This window comes from Podarcis tiliguerta (genome assembly GCF_965153285.1).
Source record: "Podarcis tiliguerta genome assembly, chromosome: 13".
NCBI classification, from domain to species: domain Eukaryota; kingdom Metazoa; phylum Chordata; class Lepidosauria; order Squamata; family Lacertidae; genus Podarcis; species Podarcis tiliguerta.
The window spans coordinates 14,637,476-14,662,083 of record NC_139546.1 but is presented as its reverse complement, the minus strand read 5'-3'; the positions used below and the strand labels follow the sequence as shown (position 1 = coordinate 14,662,083).

Genomic DNA, 24,608 nt, shown 5'->3' with positions numbered 1-24,608 from the left:
TCAGAGTGAATGAGAATTAAGAGCCACACCAAAGATGCAGCTTATGTAACTACCGCTTTAAGGCATCATTAATGATGGCACAGCTTTGTCTAAAACACCAGTACACAATGCCCAGTAGCGCTGTTAGTTTCATATTGCTGGGCAATGTACAAATGTACTTTTGCTGCACAATGCAGGATAATCTATAGCTTCCTGCTTCTTTAAGATCCTAGTTATATCCACTGCCCATCCCCATAATTATACCAACTGCAACCTAAGTTTCCATTAACTTGTTTTTCCAGCACCTTGGACAGCGCATGGCAATATCACTATTAACAGCACACCTTTTAGAACAGGGCTCAGAAACCTTTTTCAGCCGTGGGCCGGTCCACTGTCCTTCAGACCATGTGGTGGGCTGGACTATATTTTGAAGATAAAAATGAACGAATTCCTATGCCCCACAAATAACCTAGAGATGCATTTTAAATAAAAGGACACATTCTGCTCATGTAAAAACACACTGATTCCCCGACCGTCCACGGGCCGGATTGAGAAGGCGATTGGTGAGATTGTAATGAAATTTAAAAAGTTTGGGGAAATGATATACAATGAATTGAAGAAAATGTTCCATCTAACATTTGTTAAGAAACCTGAAGCATTTCTGATAGGGATTGTAGGAAAAGACCTGCCAAGGAAGCTGAAAAATATCTTCATGTATGCAACAATGGCGGCGAGAGTCTTAATAGCACAAGGATGGAAGAATGAGGAAACCCTGACTGTAGAACTATGGCAAGAGAAACTGATGGAGTACACAGAATTGGCAAAATTGACACAAACTACGGGACAAGAATAACTGTGACTTTAAAGATGAATGGGAACCTTTTACAAAGTACTTAAAGAAGCAACAAAGTGAACTGGACTCCTTGGCAGGCTTTGAATAAACACTGTTTTGACAGCATGGCATCCTTTTTCCCCTTTAACTGCTGTCTGTATTTGAAATGCACCACTAAAGGGGATTTAATCTGTTACATCTGTTTTTTCTTAAAAACAAACAAAGCCTAAAGACTTTTTGTTTCACTCAGCACATGCTAGCATCAAGTGGCCATCATTTATTTATTTTATATATTGCCTTTGATTTAGCTGTTATCAGGTATCCCAAAATAACAGCAACAAGGCTATTGTTACGATATTGAAGCAATGATGCTGCAAGCTGATTGCTTGGAAAAGTCACATGATGTTGGGAGTGTCTGTGGGAAACAGACAGCACCGGAATTAGCTCAGAGTGTAATATGAGCTGCACAGGAAGTGCTTGTGGAGTCGTCTGCTGGAGGTTGATGAGAGCAGACATGTTTTCTGTAACACTGCAAAGACAGGAATAAAGCCATGTAAATACGTTTCTGTCTTATCTCTTTCCCCTGCCGGGGGGGCAGGAAAGAGTGGTGTGTTCTTCTCACGCTGAGAAGGATCGCCTATCGCGACCTCTGCCTGGTCCCTGCCGGGAGAGCAGACCGGGAGGTCAACAGGACTCCAAGCCGGGTGCCTGGGAGTGTTGCCGGTTTCTCCTGATAAAGGCTTGGAATCCAACATCTGGTAGCATAGCCGATGGTTTCATTCCATGAAAGCAGCGAGAGAGGTTGGTGGATCGTAACTTCATCCTCTGCAAAAAGATAAGGGAAGATATGGTAGCGGGCGGATGGAAGCTGCAAGACCGGCAGAACACCGGAGCAATCAGTTTTGCTGATAAGCTAACGAGCAACGGAACCCCCAAGGTATGCTGATTTTATGGGCTAAAAGGGTGAACGCAGATTGAAGATTCTCTGGTTCACAAGAGCTGTTTCTTGGATTAGAAACGGCACTGAGAGAGAGCCACATTCTTCGCATACCAAGGCCAAGATAAGAAGCTTGTTGTTCAGGCTTGGAATGTCCAGTTGCTAAGCAACGAGACGTCAATCTTTTCAGCTACTTCGGAGATAGCTAGCTTGAAAAGGAAGTGGAAATCTACTGGCCACCGGAAGAGGCTGGGACTGTGAAGAGGCTGGAAAAACACTGGCAAAACATTCCAGCGTTTGTTTTGTCTTTGGCTAACTGCTCTTGGAAGGGACTTTCCAGAGCTGCCTGTGTTTAGCTGCCAAAAGACTCTTGGTTTTTACAGGCTCGAGAGTGAGAGCTGAAGCTTGGATTCAAAATGGATACCAAGAAGGGGGGAGGCTTACCTTATCCACCTCCACTGACTAATGACAATTATGCCTCATGGTCAGTAAAGATGAAAGCCCTGCTACAGAATCAGAGGATTTTTAGGGTGATTGAAAACCCCATCCCTCCTGCACCAACGCCAGGTTGGAATTCACAGAATGTCAGAGCCAGGACGGCCATAATTCTGTGTGTCTCAGATGAACAGCTAGTGCATGTTCAGGATTTGGAATACGCGCGTGAGATTTGGGAAACGCTGCGTAGAATACATCAAGAGAAAGACAGACTTGCCGCAATAGATGTCAAAGACAGGGGGAGAGAAGCTCGGAATCCTGACACCCCCACTGCTATTGCAAGTGAAGAACAGGCTGTTGCTTTGAACGTTGTCCGTTGTTTCAATTGTGGACAGACTGGGCATCTTCAGCGGAACTGTAAGAAGCCACATCAACAGAAAGGAGCTAAGGGGAGCTCTGCAAAGCCTGAGGCGTCAGGCAAAAGTCGTACCAAGTCCCAGATGAAACCTGGAAAAGCATTGCTGTCAACAAAAGCCGAAATTTCAATGGAGAACGCTTTTGTTATTGACACGGGTTGCACGCAACACATGACGTCGCGCCGAGGACTGTTTTCAACGTTTAAGAAGCAAAGCTTCACTGTGAAACTGGCCAATGGCCAGGAGCTGAAAGCGATCGGGTTTGGGACTGTGTATCTTAAAAGTCTGAACTTGACTATAAACAATGTGTACTTGGTTCCTGATTTAAAGTACAGTCTGCTGAGTGTTTCGCAGATCACAAAGAAAGGACTGAAATTGTCCTATGATGAAGAAAGCTGCAAAATCTTCAAAGATGGAGAGCTGTATCTTTCTGCCAGAGAGAAAGATGGACTGTATTTGTTGACTTTTGATGAAAGTGATTGCATGAAATGTAATGCTTCTGAATCTAACATAATCTCTCTTGCAGGTACGACGAATAACGTCAAGGAGAAGAAGAGAGTAACCAAAGCTTTTCAGCGAGTGTATGCTGATGTGATTGGTCCTCTAGCACCGTCTAGAGGCAATGCAAGATTTTATCTTGTGTGTGTGGATTATTTCTCTCATTACGTGTGGTTATTCATGTTGAACAGACCACAAGAAGCCTTAGAAAGGTTTAAAGAGTTTTGTGGCAAGGTTAAGAGTATTCATGATGCTAACATTGATTGTCTTTTCACAGATGAAAAGCCAGTTTTTCTTTTACAGGATTTTCAGGATTTCCTGCATAAGAAAGGAATAAGGCACAAGATTGCTGTTTCAGCAGATGCATGGAACAGAAGTGTCTGTGTGCAAGTGAACAAAGAATTGCAAAATGGGATGAAGGCGCAATTGCTGAGTTCACATTTGCCACATGAGTTTTGGGCAGAGTCTCTATCATGTTATTGTTATTGTTGGGTGAGAAAGGTTTCCAAAGGTATGGAATGTTCTCCTTTTGAAAAGCTGTTCCACAGAAAACCTTCTGTCGCGCATTTTAAGGTTTTTGGATCTCAAATCAGGACAGAAACTCCAGATGGGGTGAAGAATGCCAGAGGCATTTTTGTGGGTTATGAAAAGGGTCTCTACAGAGTAATTTTGTCTGAATCTGGTCAGGTGATTCTCACAAAATTTCTAGAGAGTGCTCCTGAACAGGAGAGAGTAATTGTTCACACATATCCCACTGAGGACAGTTCAGATGATGATGATGATTTTACTGATTACAGTGGTACTGAGAGTGATAGTGATAGCTCGAAGAGCTCAGTTGACACAGTCATTGAGAGGAAATCTCACACAATGGCTAGACCTTCACAGGTGAAGGATGAACCACTGTTTACTATCGGAACTGGTTCTCCAAAGAGTCCTGAGTTTGCTAACTCAGCTGTAGCATGTGTTACTATTGTTGACAACTCAAGACAGGTTAAAGCTGTGTCTAAGTCAGAGACGGAGACACAACAGGGAGTTGCTAAGCGTAACACTACATTCCCTAGCCAGGGAAATGCAGATGCAATCATTCCTTGGAAGTCAGGCAACCAGAGAGGTACACTGGGGAAACCAGTGGCGGGTAGTTCCAAGGGTGGAACTGAAACAACAGGGGAGTGTTATATGTATAACAACTGTTTGTTTTCTTCTCTGGGTCAAGCTTTGCTCGCAGCACACATTGAATCAAATGGGGGAGTATGTTACGATATTGAAGCAATGATGCTGCAAGCTGATTGCTTGGAAAAGTCACATGATGTTGGGAGTGTCTGTGGGAAACAGACAGCACCGGAATTAGCTCAGAGTGTAATATGAGCTGCACAGGAAGTGCTTGTGGAGTCGTCTGCTGGAGGTTGATGAGAGCAGACATGTTTTCTGTAACACTGCAAAGACAGGAATAAAGCCATGTAAATACGTTTCTGTCTTATCTCTTTCCCCTGCCGGGGGGGCAGGAAAGAGTGGTGTGTTCTTCTCACGCTGAGAAGGATCGCCTATCGCGACCTCTGCCTGGTCCCTGCCGGGAGAGCAGACCGGGAGGTCAACAGGACTCCAAGCCGGGTGCCTGGGAGTGTTGCCGGTTTCTCCTGATAAAGGCTTGGAATCCAACAGCTATAAGCCACTTTTGTAAACAAAATATAGAAATGATTTGAGCAAGAAAAGTTAGTTACTTTTGACTCATTGCAATCTACTAATACAAATACCTTTAGAAAAACAAAGTTATATACAGTTGTACCGAACACCTTGGGAGTCGAACGTTCAAACTCCCAAACGATCGAAAACTGGAAGTGACTGTTCCGGTTTTTGAATGTTCTTTGGGAAGCCGAATGTCCGACGGGGCTTCCACGGCTTCCAATTGGCTGCAGGAGCTTCCTGCAGCCAATTGGAAGCCGTGCTTTGGTTTTCGAATGTTGCAGAAGTCAAATGGACTTCTGGAATGGATTCTGTTCGACTTCCAAGGTACGACTGTACCATAAACAAACTTATAGGAAACACTTACCATCGATGTCTTGTCCGATGGAAAGTCCAGCCCATTTTCTCTGAAAGAGAACAAAAAGATATAGATAAATATACATATACATATATATATATAGACATATACAGAGACATATATATATCTATATACATATAGATAGACAGATATAGATATATATAGATATATAGAGAGAGATAGATGCATATAGATAGATAGATAGATACAGTGGTACCTCTGGTCACATACTTAATTTGTTCCAGAGGTCCGTTCTTAACCTGAAACTGTTCTTAACCTGAAGCACCACTTTAGCTAATGGGGCCTCCCGCTGCCGCCACGCCGCCGGAGCACAATTTCTGTTCTCATTCTGAAGCAAAGTTCTTAACCTGAAGCACTATTTCTGGGTTAGCGGAGTCTCTAACCTGAAGCGTATCTAACCCGAAGTACCACTGTATATAGATAGATATAGATATAGATAGATAGATAGATAGATAGATAGATAGGAGCTGGGGGGGGGACTCTTCGTCACAACTAAAAACAAAATTTCAAAGCGGGGGGAAGGATATGCAATTTTTCACAAGCATGCTACAAGTCATATCCTCAATAAGAGTTCATGACACTCACATAACTATAGCATATGAGAGTCCAGACAGCATAGTGGCTAAAAGTTTGAGCTAATGTCAAGAAGTCACTGTCTCTTTACTTTGACAGCCATCTCCCAAATGCCCCACCCTACATGCAATGGGGGGGGGGGTGACACCACTGGCCTACCATACAAGGTTGTTGTTCGGACAAACAAAAAGACAATGTGATGTGTTTTGAATACGCTAAAGTGCCGTATAAAAGCTAGGTATTATATGCAGGTCCTCTTCCTTTTGAAGTGTTTGTGCCTCTAGCCTGCTGAAGAAGAGAGCAATGCCAAGCAAGCAAGTAGGTCTCAAGCGATTTCGTAGCCACATTTGTTCAACTAGGTTTGCGAATCCATAGCACGGATTATGCTACTCCATTGTTGCACTGACCACTGAACCCCTATCATATTCTGTTTATTGTTGTTTAGTCGTGTCCGAGTCTTTGTGACCCCATGGACCAGAGCACGCCAGGCACTCCTGTCTTCCACTGCCTCCCACAGCTTGGTCAAACTCAAGTTCGTAGCTTCGAGAACACTGTCCAACCATCTCATCCTCTGTTCTCCCTGTGCCCTCCATCTTTCCCAACATCAGGGTCTTTTCCAGGGAGTCTTCTCTTCATTCTGTTTAAAGCACTGCTAATTAACTTTAAAGTGAACTCTGTCCTTATCTTTCAACTTGTTCTCGCCTCAAACTCTGCATGCCTGCTTTCTGAACCAGAAATTTCCACTTCCGTTTCTGAACTGTGTTCATTTTTGCCAGCGGCTCCCTACGTTCGAAACGGGGAGATCCAATCTGTTCAATGCCACCCACTTTAAGAAGGTGTCTCAAAACTTACTTGTTTCAGTTAACACTTGCCAAGGCAATATATATTTTTAGCTTCCTCTCCTGTTTTTTCCGTTCCTCTCTGTTGTTTGCTTTGATTACTGGCATAAGCTTGTGAACAGGATCTCGATTTAATTTTTTTGCAAAATGCCTAGCTGTATTAGAAACTTAGGGATGCGGGTGGCGCTGTGGGTAAAACCTCAGTGCCTAGGACTTGCCGATCGCATGGTTGGCGGTTCGAATCCCCACAGCGGGGTGAGGTCCCGTCTTTCGGTCCCAGCTCCTGCCCACCTAGCAGTTTGAAAGCACCCCTAAGTGCAAGTAGATACATAGGTACCGCTTTATAGCGGGAAGGTAAACGGCGTTTCCGTGCGCTGCGCTGGTGCTGGCTCGCCAGAGCAGCTTCGTCACACTGGCCACGTGACCCGGAAGTGTCTTCGGACAGCGCTGGCTCCCGGCCTCTTAAGTGAGATGGGCGCACAACCCTAGAGTCTGTCAAGACTGGCCCGTACGGGCAGGGGTACCTTTACCTTTACCTTATTAGAAACTTAGTAGTTTCATTCAGGTTGCTATTTAGCCTGACCCATCTAAGCCTTTTGATTAGGAACATGATCTCCTCATGGTGGTTCATCTTCCCCACTCCTCAAGGCAGGGGGAGAGAGGTTTTCCATAACACCTCCAGATGAGTCAGAGACAGAAACAAAGATTTGCAGCCCGGTCTACCAAGCAGGCACCCTTACATAGTTGTTGAATTAAAAAAAGAAAAAACAGAGAGAAAATCCTCTTTTGCAATTCACAGCCCTGTAGGCTATTCCACCTTTGCTGTTTTGTTGATAGAGATGAAAAATCTCACCCAGCAGTTCACTCCCCAAGCTAGGCTGCACTTGATTCACAGGTTCAAAGTGTTTGCTGACACTGCAGGAGGTTCAGGGAAGCCAAGGAGATTAATCACACACTGCAAAGTGTTGATGCTAAATATCCAGCGATGCTGGCGATACATTTGACAGATTTCTTCTGCGTGGAGATTTGCAATGTACTGTACCAGATCACTGGGAGATTATTTAGCAGCAGCACTGCTTTCCCAGGGAAGCTATAACCCTCTGTTCCACATTGCTTATGCTTAAGAGGGCTGAAGCCATGGCAGGGGATCCAAGCAAAATAAAATAATAATAATAATAATAATAATAATGATGATGATGATGATGTATTATTTATACCCTGCCCACTCTGGGCGGCTCCCAACAGAATACTAAAAACATGATAAAAAATCAAACATTAAAAAACTTCCCTAAACAAGCCTGCTTTCAGATGTCTTCTAAAAGTCAGGTAGTTGTTTATTTCCTTGACATCTGATGGGAGGGTGTTCCACTACTGAGAAGGCCCTCTGCCTGGTTCCCTGGAACCTCACTTCTTGCAGTGAGGGAACCACCAGAAGGCCCTCGGAGCTGGACCTCAGTGTCCAGGCTGAACAATGGGGGTGGAGACGCTCCTTCAGGTATACTGGGCCGAGGCCATTAAAGGTCAGCACCAACACTTTGAATTGTGCTCAGAAACATACTGGGAGCCAATGTAGGTCTTTCAGGACCGGTGTTATGTGGTCTTGGAGCAGCTGACTGATGGGATGCATCACATAATAATAATAATAATAATAATAATAATAATAATAATAATAATAATTTATTATTTGTACCCCGCCCATCTGGCTGGGTTTCCCCAGCCACTCTGGGCGGCTTCCATAGAAACAAAAAATACAGTAAAATATCACAGATTAAAAACTTCCCTGAACAGGGCTGCCTTAAGATGTCTTCTAAATGTCAGGTAGTTATTTATCGCTTTGACATCTGCTGGGAGGGCATTCCACAGGGTGGGCGCCACTACCGAGGAGGCCCTCTGCCTGGTTCCCTGTAGCTTTGCTTCTCGCAATGAGGGAACCGCCAGAAGGCCCTCGGAGCTGGACCTCAGTGTCCGGTCTGAGTGATGGGGTGGTGACGTTCCTTCAGGTATACTGGGCCGAGGCCGTTTAGGGCTTTAAAGGTCAACACCAACACTTTGAATTGTGCTCGGAAACGTACTGGGAGCCAACGTACATGACAGCAGCCATCCTTTCTGAGGAATGAGATAAGAGATACTTCACAGCTCTCTACTCTCAAGCAATCTTGCTTTCCACCTAACTTTCCTGTAAATTAAATTGCCTTGCCACATCAGACCAAAAGGTGCTTCAAAGTCCAACACTCTGACTCCCCAACAGTGATTGACCAGATGTCCCTGGGAAGCCAACTTTAATACGCAGGTTTTGCATTTTTGTGGGTTAAAAAAACAACACACAGCCACAGCTTTTAGTATGAAGTTCCATTTCACTCTTGGCCAATGAAGCAATAAACAGTCAAAAACATACCTGTGGTAAACTGAAGGCAATGGTGCCTGGGACAACGGAGGAGTAAGTTCTTAGCGTAAAAATGTATTTGTGGTTCGGGGAGGTCTTCACAACTACGTGCCTGCAAGGGGGAAGAGAAATGGACAAGGATTGCTACACCCCGTGCAGAAAGTTCCAGCATCAATCTTTGGCATCTCCCAGGTAGTGCTGGGAGAGAACCCTGCCTGAAATCCTGATAAGTAATATCCAAGGCAACACGATGACCAAGTACGCAATATCAATATAAACTCTTTATATAATCTGTACAAAACATTGAACAATATGAAATATATGAAATGCAGTGGTGCCCCGCAAGACAAATGCCTCGCAAGACGGAAAACCCGCTAGGTTTTCCGTTTTGGAGGTGCTTCGCAAAACGAATTTCCTATAGGCTTGCTTCGCAAGACGAAAATGTCTTGCGAGTTCCTGTGATTTTTTTCCGTTCCCCACCCCCTTTTTCTAAGGCACTAAGCTGCTAATAGCCTTTTAGCAGCTAATCCGCTAATCCCTTAAGCCTTTAATAGCCGCTAAACCGCTAATCGGGTTGCTTCGCAAGACGAAAAAACCGCTAGACGAAGAGACTCGCGGAACGGATTCTTTTCGTCTTGCAAGGCACCACTGTAAACACAGAGCCAATTTAACATAGGTCTTATAAGTCTCTGAAAGTCTTTGTAAACTATGCAAGTCTCTGAAAGAAGCAACAGGTCAGATTCTTATCTGATGAAAACAAGCCTTAAAGCTTTGTTTTTATGATGTCCAGCGCTGCCGAAGTGGTCCGCAAGAAGACGTAGTGAACAGTGATTCCAGATATACCCACTGTTTCGTGAAATCCATCTTCAGCACGGCAGAATGTAGTCAGTCAATATCGAGCTGGCTGGGCCGACAGTCTGATTCAGTAGAAAGCAGTTTCCCTTGGCCCAAAAGACCCTCAGATTGCTACAATATTCCTGCCAAATGCCCCCGCTTCCTTGGAAGCATCCCAAGACAGAGAACATGTTCTTCAAGTCACAGTTATATAGCTTTTCTCATGCAGATTCTGGCTGTCAAGAAGAGCAACCAGTGTCCGTTCTGGCCGCCTTGTCCTTGATAAAAGAGCAATCCCACGTGGGAAGGGCTCTTCCCATCAGATCTAGCAGCAGAACAAGTGACGGTGTACAACGCAGGACAGAGCAGCTTCCTGCTACACAGTTCTTCCTTCAAGGATATGCACATTCAGGAAAGAATAAGGGAATTCCATATAGCTTACAAGGCTGGGATCCAAACTATCTGCATGGTGACTCTATTAAAATCCTTCAGAAAAGTCAGTCGTGACTAACTTAAGCTCCACCGATTTCAATGGGAAAAAAATGCAACAAACCCATGAGCACATCTCCTGTGACTTCTTTTCACAGATCTGAGAGGGTTTCTTTTTTCTTGTTCCGCCGTTTTTCCACGGTCAAACCTGCTGGTTACTGCTGAATCAGGACAAACATCTATCTGCAGAAAACCTGATCAATATCTTTTCCTCGATTGAGTAGTAAACAGCGGGCTTTCCTGGGGAAAGTGGCAGGACAAAAAAAGATTAAAAAGTCTCGGACCCGTGACTGGAAATCGCAGGACAAGTGGAATCGTGGTTGAGCCCATAATCTGTATCCAATCCACACAGGTTTCAGCTTTAGGGCGTGCCTGAGCAGGTAGTTTTCTGCAGGGCAAATATCTGTTTCAGGGATTTTACCAGCGTTGGTCTGCAGTATAAATGAAATGTGAATGTCAGCCTTCACGGTTGCAGAGAAAACCTGGGAAGTCAAAGGAAGCCACAAATGTACATACACACGTCTCCACTGACTCATAAGGAAGAGTGCCATAAACAGTGTTCTCTCACTAATGTACAAAGAAAGCAGACTTTCCCATCCCTTACACCGGTTACCATGGGAGCGTCCTCGTCTTTTCCACCACCACGCTCCCTCTACACGGGATTTTCTAATCCCAAATGTGACAGGTGCTGAAGAAAAACCATCCATGCAGTCGCTACAAATGAGACTGTGATGGAGAACGATATGCATTTCTCAGCACTGATGAACATACACGGTTGCACAATCGGCAATGTTACAAGGTCCCAGCTGATACCTCGCTGTCGCCACAGAAGGAGGAGTTGGTCCTGAGCGCCCACAGTGGGGCGAGGGAGGACAGTCCCCCCGGGGAGGGGGGGGTGAAACGTAACTCCCAGATTCCCAGCTTTCGTTTTAAAAAACAAAGGCGTCTAGCTGTTGTAGAACCCGAGGTACGAGACAAAAGGTGCAGACACAATTCTTCTCATTTTAAGGTGAGAAATTAGCTAGCTCTCACCCTCCGTGTTTCACTACCCCCCCCCCCATGGGGGGGAACTGCTGATGCCCATCACACTCCTTCTTGTTAGTGTAATAATAAAATTTAAGGTCTTATATATATAATAGGTAAAGGTAAACGGACCCCTGACCATTAAGTCCAGTTGTGGCCGATTCTGGGGTTGCAGCGCTCATCTCGCTTTATTGGCCGAGGGAGCTGGCGTACAGCTTCTGAGTTATGTGGCCAGCATGACTAAGCCGCTTCTGGAGAACCAGAGCAGCACACGGAAACGCCGTTTACCTCCCCGCTGGAGCGGTACCTATTTATCTACTTGCACTTTGATGTGCTTTCGAACTGCTAGGTTGGCAGAGCAGGGACCGAGCAACGGGAGCTCACCCTGTCGCGGGGATTCAAACCGCCGACCTTCTGATCAGCAAGTCCTAGGCTCTGTGGTTTAACCCACAGTGCCACCCACGTCCCCATATATATATATATGTTCATAAATGTACCAACCAAGCACGTACAACCCAGCACAGGAAGACCGACTTGAAACCATTTTGACTCCCAAACTGCCCAAATGTTTTCTCTGCAAGGAGGGAGGGGGTCAGGGAGCCTTTCCATTGTCTCGAGAATTGGGAAATCACCATCTCAAAGGGTGACAGACTACCAGGAAAGGCAATCAGATAAGGCATTATCAGATAACCTGGTAAACAGGAAAAACAACAACATTCAAATTTCTGTTGTAGACCACCTTTTCTGTAGTATGTATGTATGATGTATGGAGGGATGGTCTTGAGCTCCAGGGCAGGGAATTTAAAATGTCTATATAAGGGCAGGCACACCTTGGTTCTGGGTCCTCCTCCTTTCCTGTGGGTGAGGGGAACACCCTGTTGCAACAGATCAATAAAGATCAGGCTTACTAGCTGTTTTGCTTCTCAATATTCTCTGGTTGGCCTCTGTTATTTTCTCCTACCAACAGGGAACCCACGTAAGGACTCTATATGGGCTCTTGGATACCCCATAAGGGGGAAAGGGCAGATTTTGTTTACAACATTAGACAATAAAGGACAGAGGTCTGTGAGGGGGCGAGACTCATGAAATTTGCAGTGTTGTGTCCAAGCATCCTCTGTGCCTCCAAGTCACATTCTCACATCACACAGGCAGCTATAACTGGGTTAGAGGCACCTATGTTTCTCAGGGAATATTTCTGGTGTGGCATTGCCTTCTGCAAAGCGGAATCGTTCCTAACAAAAGGCGCCACCTCAAATCCCCACTAGAAGAGATTGGAGCCATTCTGAGTGGTAGACCTTTAGACTAATGAAACTGCAAATGCTTAATTGTTCACTTTCAGGAAACATAAACACACATTTGCACCTGAAAGCTTTTTACTATGCCCTGTGGCTGGCAGGTTATGAGTGTTCCACTTTTATGAGGCTCAGGCTGCACTTTTCATTGGTTTATTGCTTGGAGCAGGTAATTGTTTTAGATTTATGTCATTAATTCATGAAGTGCCTTCTATTCTAGTAAGAGAAGCAATCTAAAACAACAACTTTTGAATGACTGTTTTTTGGCAACATTCCACCTTTAGGGGATCGCAACCTGGGAGCAACATATTGCCCAACCAGCCCAGACAACATCCTGCAATACTCTGGAGATGAGCTACTAAAGGCTCTAGGAAACAGTAGGTTCCTGTAAATTATTTCCCCCCAGTCACCGCAAGAAAAGGCAAATTCTCCATTAATGTGTGAGGATAATAACCACCAAAACTTACAAGCCAGACTGAAAGTCCTTTTCGTTGACCACCGCACAGTTGCTTAAGGAGAGTTCGTCCGTGGGACATCTCGCAGCTTGCATAGTCTGTGAGGGAATCAGAGAAGACACAAGGAAAGGTCAGAGCAGCAAGACATTATAGGACATGTATACAAGGTGGCTTTGCTCTCTAAGGTCCACATTTTAATTAGCCGGAGGGAACAGGAAAGGCAAATCAGCTGCTTATAACTTGCTTGGCATTCAGAATACTAGTACAGCGGTACCTTGGTTCTCGAACTTAATCCATTCCAGGAGTCCCTTCGACTCCTGAAACCATTTGATAACCAAGGTGTGGCTTCCAATTGGCTGCGGGAGCTTCCTGCACTCAATCGGAAGTTTGTGCATTCGCTTAATCCAAATTGTTTCTTTTGAAGTTCTTGCAGCTAGTGGCACGGATCAGAGACAGCGTTCAGGAGCGCCGAAATCCCACAGGAGGGCATTGTGCCTAGTGCCCCCATCCCCACAAATTCGGGGGTGGTATAGGGCACAGCAGTCCCACCCCACAATCCTGGGGAGGTAGGGAGGCTATTTACTCCCATCACAGCCTCCAAATTACCTCGTGTGGGTCGGAGAGATGTTATTGTCAGCCATCTTCTGATGCGCCCCCTAGTGGGGCCCCCGGGTTTGCAGCATTTGGGAGCCAATTTGTTCAGGAGCCAAGCCGTTCGAGCACCAAGGTACCACTGTACTCTAAAGCAGCGGTTCTCAACCTGTGAGTCCCCAGATGTTGCTGGACTACAACTCCCATCATCCCTGAGCTCTGGCCTTGCTAGCAAGGGGTGATGGGAGTTATAGTTCAACAACATCTGGGGACCCACAGGTTGAGAAAGGCTGCCTAAGGGGACACCTCCGCAGAACAAACATGTTAGTTGTGCATGCGGGAACTTGGTTCTGAGAACACTCATAACGTAGAGGATGAAGAAAACCGATCAGACGGAGGAAGCAAAGCTGTGTGATAATAAATAATAATAATTTTATTATTTATACCCCGCCCATCTGGCTGGGTTGTGTCGCTTTGGAATGAGACTCTCATGACTTTATGGCTTCACCATACAAGGGTCCTTGTACATAGAAAGCCAGCACATCAAGGAAGAAAAGAAAAAGGCCAACCTTTCCTTTGACTACTACTACTACTACTACTACTACTACTACTACTACTACTTATTGTGGGACGCAGGTGGTGCTGTGGATTAAACCACAGAGCCTAGGACTTGCTGATCAGAAGGTCGGCGGTTTGAATCTCCGCGACGGGGTGAGCTCCCGTTGCTCAATCCCTGCTCCTGCCAAGCTAGAAGTTTGAAAGCACGTCAAAGTGCAAGTAGATAAATAGGTACCGCTCCGGCAGGAAGGTAAACGGCGTTTCCGTGCGCTGCTCTGGTTCGCCAGAAGCGGCTTGGTCATGCTGGCCACATGACCCGGAAGCTGTACTCCGGCTTCCTCGGCCAGTAAAGCGAGATGAGCGCCGCAACCCCAGAATCGGTCACGACTGGACCTAATGGTCAGGGGTCCCTTTACCTTACTACTACTACTACTACTACGACTACTTATTATTATTATTCAGATTTATATACCACTTAGTGGAGTCTGTAACCCAAAGCGTATGTAACCTGAAGCATATGTAACCCGACGTACCACTGTATATCAGAGTTTCTAACACTGCCCACAAGTCAGGCGTTTGGGACCTGACAAATTATCACAGGTTATCCACATGCATGGTGCCTTATGTAGCTGCACAAGCAAAAATAGACAATTTGGCGCTTTGCAAGCAGATTACGATCTAAAAATGGCTCTGAACTGCAAGCCAGGAGAGCCTCACGTCCTGACATATATTGTACATGCAAACCCTTGGCATTAATTTCCACAACACAGAGGACAAGATTAACTTGGGCACTGATCTGCCGCAAGACAAGAGAGCAAGTGTGCGCAGCAGAAATGATCTATGAGTCATCCGCAGCCTGACAGGGAGCAAAACGGGTGAACCCAAAGCAATATGAAAATCTGCGATGTGACTGAGGACGCAGGGTGCCTCAAGCTCTCTTCCAAAAAGAGAAGAGTCCAAGAACAGAGTGCCCTCAAAACTGCAGCGGGGAACATAAATAAGGGAACAATGCTAATGGCTGGTCCTGTTAGATCCATCAGGTTTTTCAAAGAAGTGTCTCCAGATGCAGTCAGGAAGCAGAGTGTTAATCTGCCTTCTTGAAAACAATGCAATGCAGAAGGCTGCTAGGTGACGCAGTTTAGTTTAGTTTATTATTTATTTCCTTCAGATTATAACTCGTTACATAAAATATACGGTGGGCTAACCAGGCATTTGTTTTTAGATGCTTTCATCCTGTGGTTTTATTGGCTTCAGGTTGTATTTTTGTTTTTAATGATACTGTTATCATTTTTAAAAGATATTGTATCCGGCTTAGAGATTAAGAAGATTATAAATGCTTTTCAATCAGGGGTTATTAAACGTCACCACCCTCTCCCACAGATCACTTGAAAATGGGTGAGGGGTCTCAGTGGACCAAATCATGATTTTTCAGCCTGTTTCAGCAATAGTGAAACACCATGCTAGATGCTGCACAATTTTCTGCTATGTCTTTAATGATTTCTTCTATTCCTCATAGATGGTATCTTATTGTGTTACAATTTAAAAGCAGCCACAAAACTAAAAATCACTATGAATATTCATAGCTGTCAACCTTTCCCTTTTCTTGCGAGGAATCCTTATCGGAATAAGTGAATTTCCCTTTTAAAAAGGGAAACGTTGACAGCTATGTGAATATTCCATGTGGTGGAATATTCAACCAGAAATCCACAAACCTGCCGCAGACCACCTGAATTAAGTCTGCAGACCACTGGTGGTCTATAGACCACAGTTTGAGAACCCCAGTTTTGAATAAAGAGAAGTGTGAGCCTTACTTCCCATGCTGACTGCAGACCATACGTACACGATGACACTTTTGTATGCCACATTCGTCTACTGCCTTCCTCCCCCCCCCGACCTTTTCCATGCTAGCATCACCCCTCCTGGGAACTGGAGAGATGTCAGTCTCAGAAGAAGCTGTAATATGGGACTCCTCTGTCTATCTCTGCCTCTCTCACACACTTACACAAGCTTAAAATCACAGAATCGTAGAGTTAGAAGAGACCCCAAGGTATGCAGGCTGAGACCCTACCTGCCCGCAGACTGTCTCGCCAGAGTGGTGCATGCTCTAGTTATCTCCTGCTTGGACTACTGCAATGCGCTCTACGTGGGGCTACCTTTTGAAGGTGACTTGGAAGCTACAACTAATCCAGAATGCAGCAGTTAGGCTGGTGACTGGGGACAGCCGCCAAGACCACATAACACCGGTCTTGAAAGATCTACATTGGCTCCCAGTATGTTTCTGAGCACAATTCAAAGTGTTGGTGCTGACCCTTAAAGCCCTAAACGGCCTTTACCCTGTATACCTGAAAGAGCATCTCCACCCCCATCTTTCAGCCTGGACACTGAGGTCCAGCTCTGAGGGGCTTCTGGCGGTTCCCTCACTGTGAGAAGTGAGATTACAGGGAACCAGGCAGAGGGTCTTCCCAGTAGTGGCGCCTACCCTGTGGAACGCTCTCCCACTGGATGTCAAAGAGATAAACAACTACCTGACATTTAGAAGACATCTGAAGGCAGCCCTGTTCAGGGAAGTTTTTAATGTGTGACATTTTAATGTATTTTTAATCTTTGTTGGAAGCCGCCTAGGGTGGCTGGGGAAACCCAGCCAGATGGGCAGGGTACAAATAATAAATAATAATAATAATAATAATAATAATAATAATAATAATAATAATAATAATGTTTCCTTTCTGTGCAGGAATCTCAGCTAAAGCATCCATGACAGGTGGCCATCCAACCTCTGCTTAAAAACCTCCAAGGAAGGAGAGAGTCCACCAGCTCACAAGGGAGTCAGTCCCACTGCCAAACAGCATTTACTGTTAGAAAGCTCTTCCTGATGTTTACCGTATTTTTCACACCATAGGACGCACCGGACAATAGGACGCACCTTGTTTCAGAGGGGGGAGAACAAGAAAAAAAAAATTCTCCCCCTCTCTCCCAGTGCCCCTTCAGCGAAGCGGCAGGAGGCGCTGCGCAGAGAGAGGGAGAATTTTCCCCCCTCTTGTTTCCCCGCTCTAAAACAAGGTGCCGTTTAAGGTGCGTTCAGGCCTTGGAAGCCTGGAGAGCGAGAGGGGTCGGTATGCACTGACCCCTCTCGCTCTCCAGGCTTCAGGTTCCTTTCGACCTGCTCTTTGGGGCTGGCGGGGGGAAGCCCACCACCAGGCCCAAAGAGCAGGTCAGGGAGCAGCGGAAAGGTGCAGCGGAGAGGCTCCTGCCATAGCCGCACGTCACCTCTCCAGCCGGGAGAGGGTCGCGGGGCTATGGCGTCTTCACTCCATAGGACGCACACACATTTCCCCTTCATTTTTGAAGGGGCAAAAGTGCGTCCTATAGAGCGAAAAATACGGTAGTCAAAATCCCCTTAGCTTAAAGCCATTGGTTCAAGTCCTACCTTCCAGAGCAGGGGGGGAAAGCTTGCTCCATCTTCCATGTGACAGCCCTTAAGATATTTGAAGATGGCTATCGTATCTCCTCTCAGTCTCCTCTTTTCCAGGCTAAACATACCCAGCTCCTTCAACCGTTCCTCATAAGGCTTAGCTTCTAGACCCTAGTTGCCCTCCTAGTTGACCTCCTCCGCACACGTTTCAGCTTATCAACAACCTGCCTAAATTGTAGCACCCTGAATGGGACACAGTATTCCAGGTATGGTCTGACCAAGGCATAATAGAGTGCTGCTATTGCTATCCTTGATCTGGATACAGTGCTACGTCAGGTTACGAACTTAATTCCTTCTGGAGGTCTGTTCTTAACCTGAAACCATTCTTACCTGCGGTGCGCTTTCACTAATGGGACCTCCGACTGCTGCACAATTTTCGTTCTCATCCTGGGGCAAAGGTTGTAACCCAAGGTACTACTTTCGGGTTAGTGGATTTCGTAACCCAAAGTGTTTGTAACCCGAGGTACTATTACCTCTGTTGATGCAGCCTAGAATAGCATTTGCCTTTTTTTTCGCTGCTGCATCACACTGTTGACTCAAGTTAAGCTTGTGGTCTACCTTATCAGGCTTTAGCCAGAAAATTTGCGAAAGGAAAGGAAAGAAAGAAAGAAAGAAAGAAAGAAGCTGATAGTCTGAGTAATCTGGAAATGTCCTAGCTCTCATGCCACCAATCACAGCACTACTACAGCTGTACTGTGGTACCTCGGGTTATAGACGCTTCAGGTTACAGACACTTCAGGTTACAGACTCCTCTAACCCAGAAATAGTACTGCAGGTTAAGAACTTTGCTTCAGGATGAGAACAGAAATTGTGTTGCAGCGGCGCAGCAGGAGGCCCCATTAGCAAAAGTGGTACCTCAACTTAAGAACAGTTTCAGGTTAAGAATGGACCTCCAGAACGAATTAAGTTCTTAACCCGAGGTAAAGGTAAAAGAACCCTGACCATTAGGTCCAGTCGTGGCCAACTCTGGGGTTGCGGCGCTCATCTCGCTTTATTGGCCGAGGTAGCTGGCATACAGCTTCCGGGTCATGTGGCCAGCATGACTAAGCTGCTTCTGGCGAACCAGAGCAGCGCACAGAAACGCCGTTTACCTTCCCACTGGAGTGGTACCTATTTATTTACTTGCACTTTGAGGTGCTTTCGAACTGCTAGGTTGGCAGGAGCAGGGACTGAGCAACGGGAGCTCACCCCCTCACGGGGATTCGAACCGCCGACTTCTGATCGGCAAGTCCTAGGCTCTGTGGTTTAACCCACAGCGCCATCCGCGTCCTCCCAACCCAAGGTACCAATGTAAAATAAATCACAATTAACCTCACTTCTTGGCCAGCTACATGTAAAGTACAGATCTAGCAATTGCCACATGAGACTCAGAGCTTCTGAAAAATCAAGCCCAGGATCTGCAGTTGCAGCCCTAAATTATGCTAAGTCATTGATGCTTTGTTTATGTTTAAATAACTGCCTTAGGTGCTGAGTGGAAAAAGCACCAGGCAGAGGGGCTCTGGGCTCCTTTGATGCTGAGGCCTGGTCAGATTTTTTCACCTCAGCAGATGCATTTTCTCAACCTGTAAACATGGAAAGGAAAGTCCACAAAGCCATCTTAGGCTGCAATGCTTCGGGGGGGGGGGGCTTGTGAGGGTTGCCCTGAAAAGCCTGGAAGTAAAGGTAGAAAATTTCGGCTTATGGACTATATGGAAATGGCGGAAATGACTGGCAGAATCCGAGACCAGGGAGAAGAGTCAATGGAAGAAGACTGGAAAAAATTTAAAGTAGATTTACAGAAATATTGCAAAATTAATGAATGTTAGAAGAATACTGGAATGAAGTTATATGGTTTTAGCAGAAAGGTGATAAAGAATTAAGCAAAAACTGATTGTTAATAGGCTAAAGTGGAAAATTTAAAAGTTAGATTAGGTGAAGACAAATTATAGAACAAAAAATTGAGAAAGAGGGAAGGGATTTGCTGAATTAGCTAATTTGAACTGGAATACAAAAAAGGGAGGTGTGAGGAAGTCGAGGAAACAAGTAAATGAAAGATTATGATATGGAATTTGGATGTGTTTTCTTTTTTCTTTTTATTAGGCTATTTTGATGTATTGTTCTTTTTTTCTTTTTCTTTTTTTCTTTTTGATGTATTGTTTGTAAAAAAAATTCATTGTTTCTGTTTTCCTTTACACTTTTTTTCCTGTAACCAAAAAACTTTTAATAAATATCTTTAAAAAAAAAAAAAGGAAATTTCGGCTTATCAGCAGAACTGTCCCAGAAGCCAGAATCTGTGCCTAAATATAAGGTACATGCCAACCCGGGGGAAGAAAGGGAAATAAATCATCAGCATCCCATTATTTAAAGCTGCCTAGAGCCTTCAAATGTCACCCAGGCTGCCAGAGTTAGGCGGTGGTGGGGCACGAAATCTCCTGGAGATTTAAAAGCTATTTTGTAACCTGCTCTGCAGGGATTAGAGAGTTAAGCTTTTTCCTATGTCACATGAAGAGCATCTTTCTCTCTCACACACACCCACACTAATGCTAAACAGTATCTCCTAAGTGATGGAGAACTGCCATTTTTTTATTCTTTTTAGGGGGGAGTGTCAAAGGAAGGACTGTATCATCAGACCATGTTCAGAGATTAATTTTATTCACTGTCTCTGGAATCAGCCTAATTCTCTTGTTCACACTGATGTTTCTACCTCTGCATAAATTGTGGCAATTACTCATAAAACGGACTAGTTAAGACTAAGCAAAGTGCGTATCATTTCAGGTCTCAAACTCTATTACAAATTATGCACTCTGGCCTGGAATCTGGAATCTGAAACCCCAAAATGCAGGTGTGTAGAAAGACTAAGGGCTGCATGTGTAAGCTGAGTTCTGCTCATGCAAGCGGATATCTGCTGCACAAACGAAACAGCAGCCCTGGACGCAACCCCAGACCTCAAACACCTGGGCAAAAATATAGTACAGTGGTACCTTGGGTTTCATACGCTTCAGGTTACATACACGTCAGGTTACAGACCCCACTAACCCAGAAATAGTACCTCGGCTTAAGAACTTTGCTTCAGGATGAGAACAGAAATTGTGCGGTAGTGGCACAGCGGCAGCAGGAGGCCCCATTAGCTAAAGTGGTACCTCAGGTTAAGAACAGATTCAGGTTAAGAACAGACCTCTGGAACGAATTAAGTCCTTAACCCGAGGTACCACTGTACCTGGCTTGCTTCTAAAATGGAGTTGTTTGATCTTCTCTCTAGAGGTATATATGCAGACGTAGGAAGGAATTTAGACCACAATTCCTGGGGTTCTTAGGAAGAATGCTGGATAGCAAGTGTCTTTAGCTAATGCTGCAAGGACTCCTTTTAGATTTGATTTCAGTCTGCACAGACTACGGAGTTCCTAACTGCTAAGAGCTCCTGAACAGGAATTTCGGGTTTTGGACATTTAACCGGTATTCAAAATCAACCAGGCGCCAGGCATGTTTTGCGACTGGTGCGGGTCCAATCGCGCCCACGTAGAGATCTCTGAGTGTCAGGCTGGTGACTGAGGAAAGCAAAATGTCACCTAGAGAAGGATCGGAAATATTTTCCTTGAAGCCTGAATCAGTTTTATTCTGGGTTCTTTTATTTGATGTTTTAATGTGCTTCGAGATTTGTTCTTTAAAATATAAAGTAGTATAGAAATGAAATTATTGTTATTATTCATAGGATATGGTGCCTAGACATTCCATTGTGGTGATCGCAGGCCAGGTTTAAGGTGCCATTTGGCGATTAGATTATATATCTCAGTTTCTAACACACTTTGGGAGACCACAGGGAACCTAGTAAAAAATAAAGCAGGCTATGCCGGGCTAAGTCATCCACATGTACAGTGGTACCTCGGGTTACAGACGCTTCAGGTTACAGACTCCGCTAACCCAGAAACAGAACCTCGGGTTAAGAAATTTGCTTCAGGATAAGAACAGAAATCGTGCGGCAGTGGGAGGCCCCATTAGCTAAAGTGGTACCTCAGGTTAAGAACAGTTTCAGGTTAAGAACAAACCTCCAGAACGAATTAAGTTCTAAACCTGAGGGACCACTGTACAGAATTGAAATTCACAACCACCACCACAACAAAAGGTTTTCTCATCCTAAAGTCCCAGATATTCCTTCAAATTCCCTTCATCTAACTGCTTTCCTCCAGGCTCCATGCCCCCACAAGTTCTAGCCGGATTGCTGGTCTGGGAAACCTGGGTCTTATTCTTTGTTCAGGATGGCCTTGAGCAGGGGTCTGCAACCCGCGACTCCGGAGCCGCATGTGGCTCTTTTACACCTTTGCCGCAGCTCCGGGGCGGATACTAGCGAGGGGAGGAGGCGCATTGTGCGCCCCGACACTCCCCACTGTGGCGGGCGCTGTACTGGCTGTGACGTCGCATGGGGGCGGTGCGTGCGTTAGTCACACACTGTCCCGACGTCACCTACCCGCCCGCCCGCTCCATTGTAAGGGGCATGTACACTGGTCACTGTTTTGAAGGGGAGTGAAGAACACACACACACAAAAAGGTAACTTGTTAACTTAATGTTTATTTCTATGAGGAGGAGTAATTCTGAGGGGTCAAACAAAGAAATAATAAAAAAGTGACAAAAAAGTTATTTTTATAATGACGAGTTTTGAGGCTCCCAGTTTTTTTTTTCTTCGGAAACAGGTCCAAGTGGCTCTTTTTGTCTTAAAGGTTGCAGACCCCTGGCCTTGAGCAAGTCACGTCCTCCCAGGAACACAGGAATTGGAAGGAGGGATCAGCACAATTCATAATTTGCACATAAATGACTCGAAGTCATTTGTAAAAGGGGAGTGGATCAAATTTCCATATATTCCAACTTCCCAAGCATTCCCACCCCCTCCACTTGCAAAAGCTAGAAGTGTCCACTCCTCATAGCCCTGGAACACAGGCAAACGAGAAAAGCCAACCAGCAAGAAAATTGTTGACTGAAGAACAGGTTGTGAATTTTCCCATTCTTAAGAGAGTACCAATAGAAGGACAGAAAGCTGGGGGGGGGGGGGATATTCAGGCCATGCACCAGAGCTTCTCCACCCCTGTTGGAGGTAGTCACAGAAATTTGGGTTTGACAGGAAGATAGCAGGTTTGGGGGGACAAAACACTATACAGTGGTACCTTGGGTTACAAACTTAATTCCTTCCGGAGGTCCGTTCTTAACCCAAAACTGTTCTTCACCTGAGGCGCGCTTTCACTAATGGGGCTTCCCGCTGCTGCCGTGCCGCCGCCGCCGCGCGATTTCCGTTCTCATCCTGGGGCAAAGTTTGTAACCCGAGGTACTACTTCCGGGTTAGCGGAGTTTGTAACCCGAAGCGTTTGTAACCTGAGGTACCAATGTACAGCTGTTGTTCAGTTTCCTTGGTAGAATGACATTCAAAAGGTGTCCAAAACAGAGGAAAATCAGCCCCATCCAAACACCCTGGTTAATAGTCTTTTCCCCACAGAAAACAGAGTGCCTTTGCTCTTGTCTCATTGGGAGCCAGTGTGGTGTAGTGGTTGAGAGCGGTAGTCTTGTAATCTGGGGAACTGGGTTCGCGTCTCCGCTCCTCCACCTGCAGCTGCTGGGTGACCTTGGGCTAGTCACACTTCTCTGAAGTCTCTCAGCCCCACTCACCTCACAGAGTGTTTGTTGTGGGGGAGGAAGGGAAAGGAGAATGTTAGCCGCTTTGAGACTCCTTAAAGGGAGTGAAGGGCGGGATATCAAATCCAAACTCTTCTTCTTCTTCTTCTTCTTCTTCTTCTTCTTCTTCTTCTTCTTCTTCTTCTTCATTTCCCCACTGTTCTGGTGCTGGTGACAGCATTTTCCAACTCATGTATACTCAGAAGAGAAGGCGTAGACAGACGCTATCTGAAAACCTGCATCTGACAGGAAGGATTTCTGACTCACTAACAACAGCAGCAACAACAACAACAAAAGCTCTCTCTTTCTAAATGCTGCTAAAACGAAGAACGTTTGGGAAAAACCGTAAGTGGGTGTTTTGTGAAAAAGGACTGAACTCATTTCTAGTATGGACTGGGCATGTGCTCAGAGACACGTTGCCGTTGTTTTAAAAAAATCTAGGTGTACATCTAACGCCATTATTCCAAAAGGGATTGTTTGGTACTCGGATCTTGTTGCTGGATTGGACTTTTTGTAAAAAGAAAATAAAAAAATGCAGAGTACAACCTAGAAGGCCGCATTTGCAGTGTAATAAATGAAAATCTGCCCTTATTCCCTTATGGGAATAAGGGAACAAGAACCCTTATAGAGTCCTTTGAGGGTTCTCCATCGGTCGGAGAAAATAACAGAGGCCAGTCAGAGAATATTGAGACGCAAAGCAGCTAGTAAGCCTGATCTTTATTGAACTGTTGCAACAGGGTGCCCCTTTCACACGCAGGAGGCGGAGGACCCAGAACCCAGGTGTGCCCACCCTTATATAAATATTTTAAATTGCCCGCCCTGGAGTCCAAGACCACCCCCAGACACATCATACCTACATCACAGAAAAGGGTGTAGCTCACAACAGAAATCTGAGTGTGTTGTTTACCTCCTGTCTGACAGGTTACCTGTTAATGCTTACTGTCTGGCAGGTTACCTCTTAATGCTCACTTGATTGGATACCCTGGGGAGCCTGGCCAGTCTTTTGTAATGATAAATACTTAGTACCTGAGCCAGGTCACAGGCTCACCCTATTCATACACAGACATACCGTTAAGACAGGATTTGTGAATGAAAAGACAATGGGGAGGCTTTTCCATTTTCCTTGACCTTGCAGAAAAATCATTTGGTCAGTTTGGGAGTCAAAATGGTTTCCAGGCTGTTTTCCTGTGCTGCTTCAGACATGTGGTTTATATATTTATGTATGTGTTTGCTTGATACATTTATGAACATTTATTATATATATAAGACCTTAATTTTTTATTTCAGCAGCAAAGTGCCCACAATTAA

General features: G+C 45.2%; 1 protein-coding gene across 6 annotated transcripts in view; it reads right to left on the bottom strand.

Annotated features, from left to right (window-relative positions):
- Positions 1-24,608, bottom strand: part of NSF (N-ethylmaleimide sensitive factor, vesicle fusing ATPase) — a 104,122-nt gene that overhangs the window by 66,830 nt on the left and 12,684 nt on the right. For all 6 annotated transcript variants that reach the window (XM_083407696.1, XM_083407699.1, XM_083407697.1 and 3 more), the window contains exons 2-4: positions 13,057-13,142; positions 8,964-9,063; positions 5,145-5,184 (exon numbers count right to left, since the gene is read on the bottom strand). In XM_083407696.1, coding sequence (XP_083263822.1) covers positions 5,145-5,184; positions 8,964-9,063; positions 13,057-13,142 — 226 coding nt within the window. The remainder of the gene's footprint in view (positions 1-5,144; positions 5,185-8,963; positions 9,064-13,056; positions 13,143-24,608) is intronic.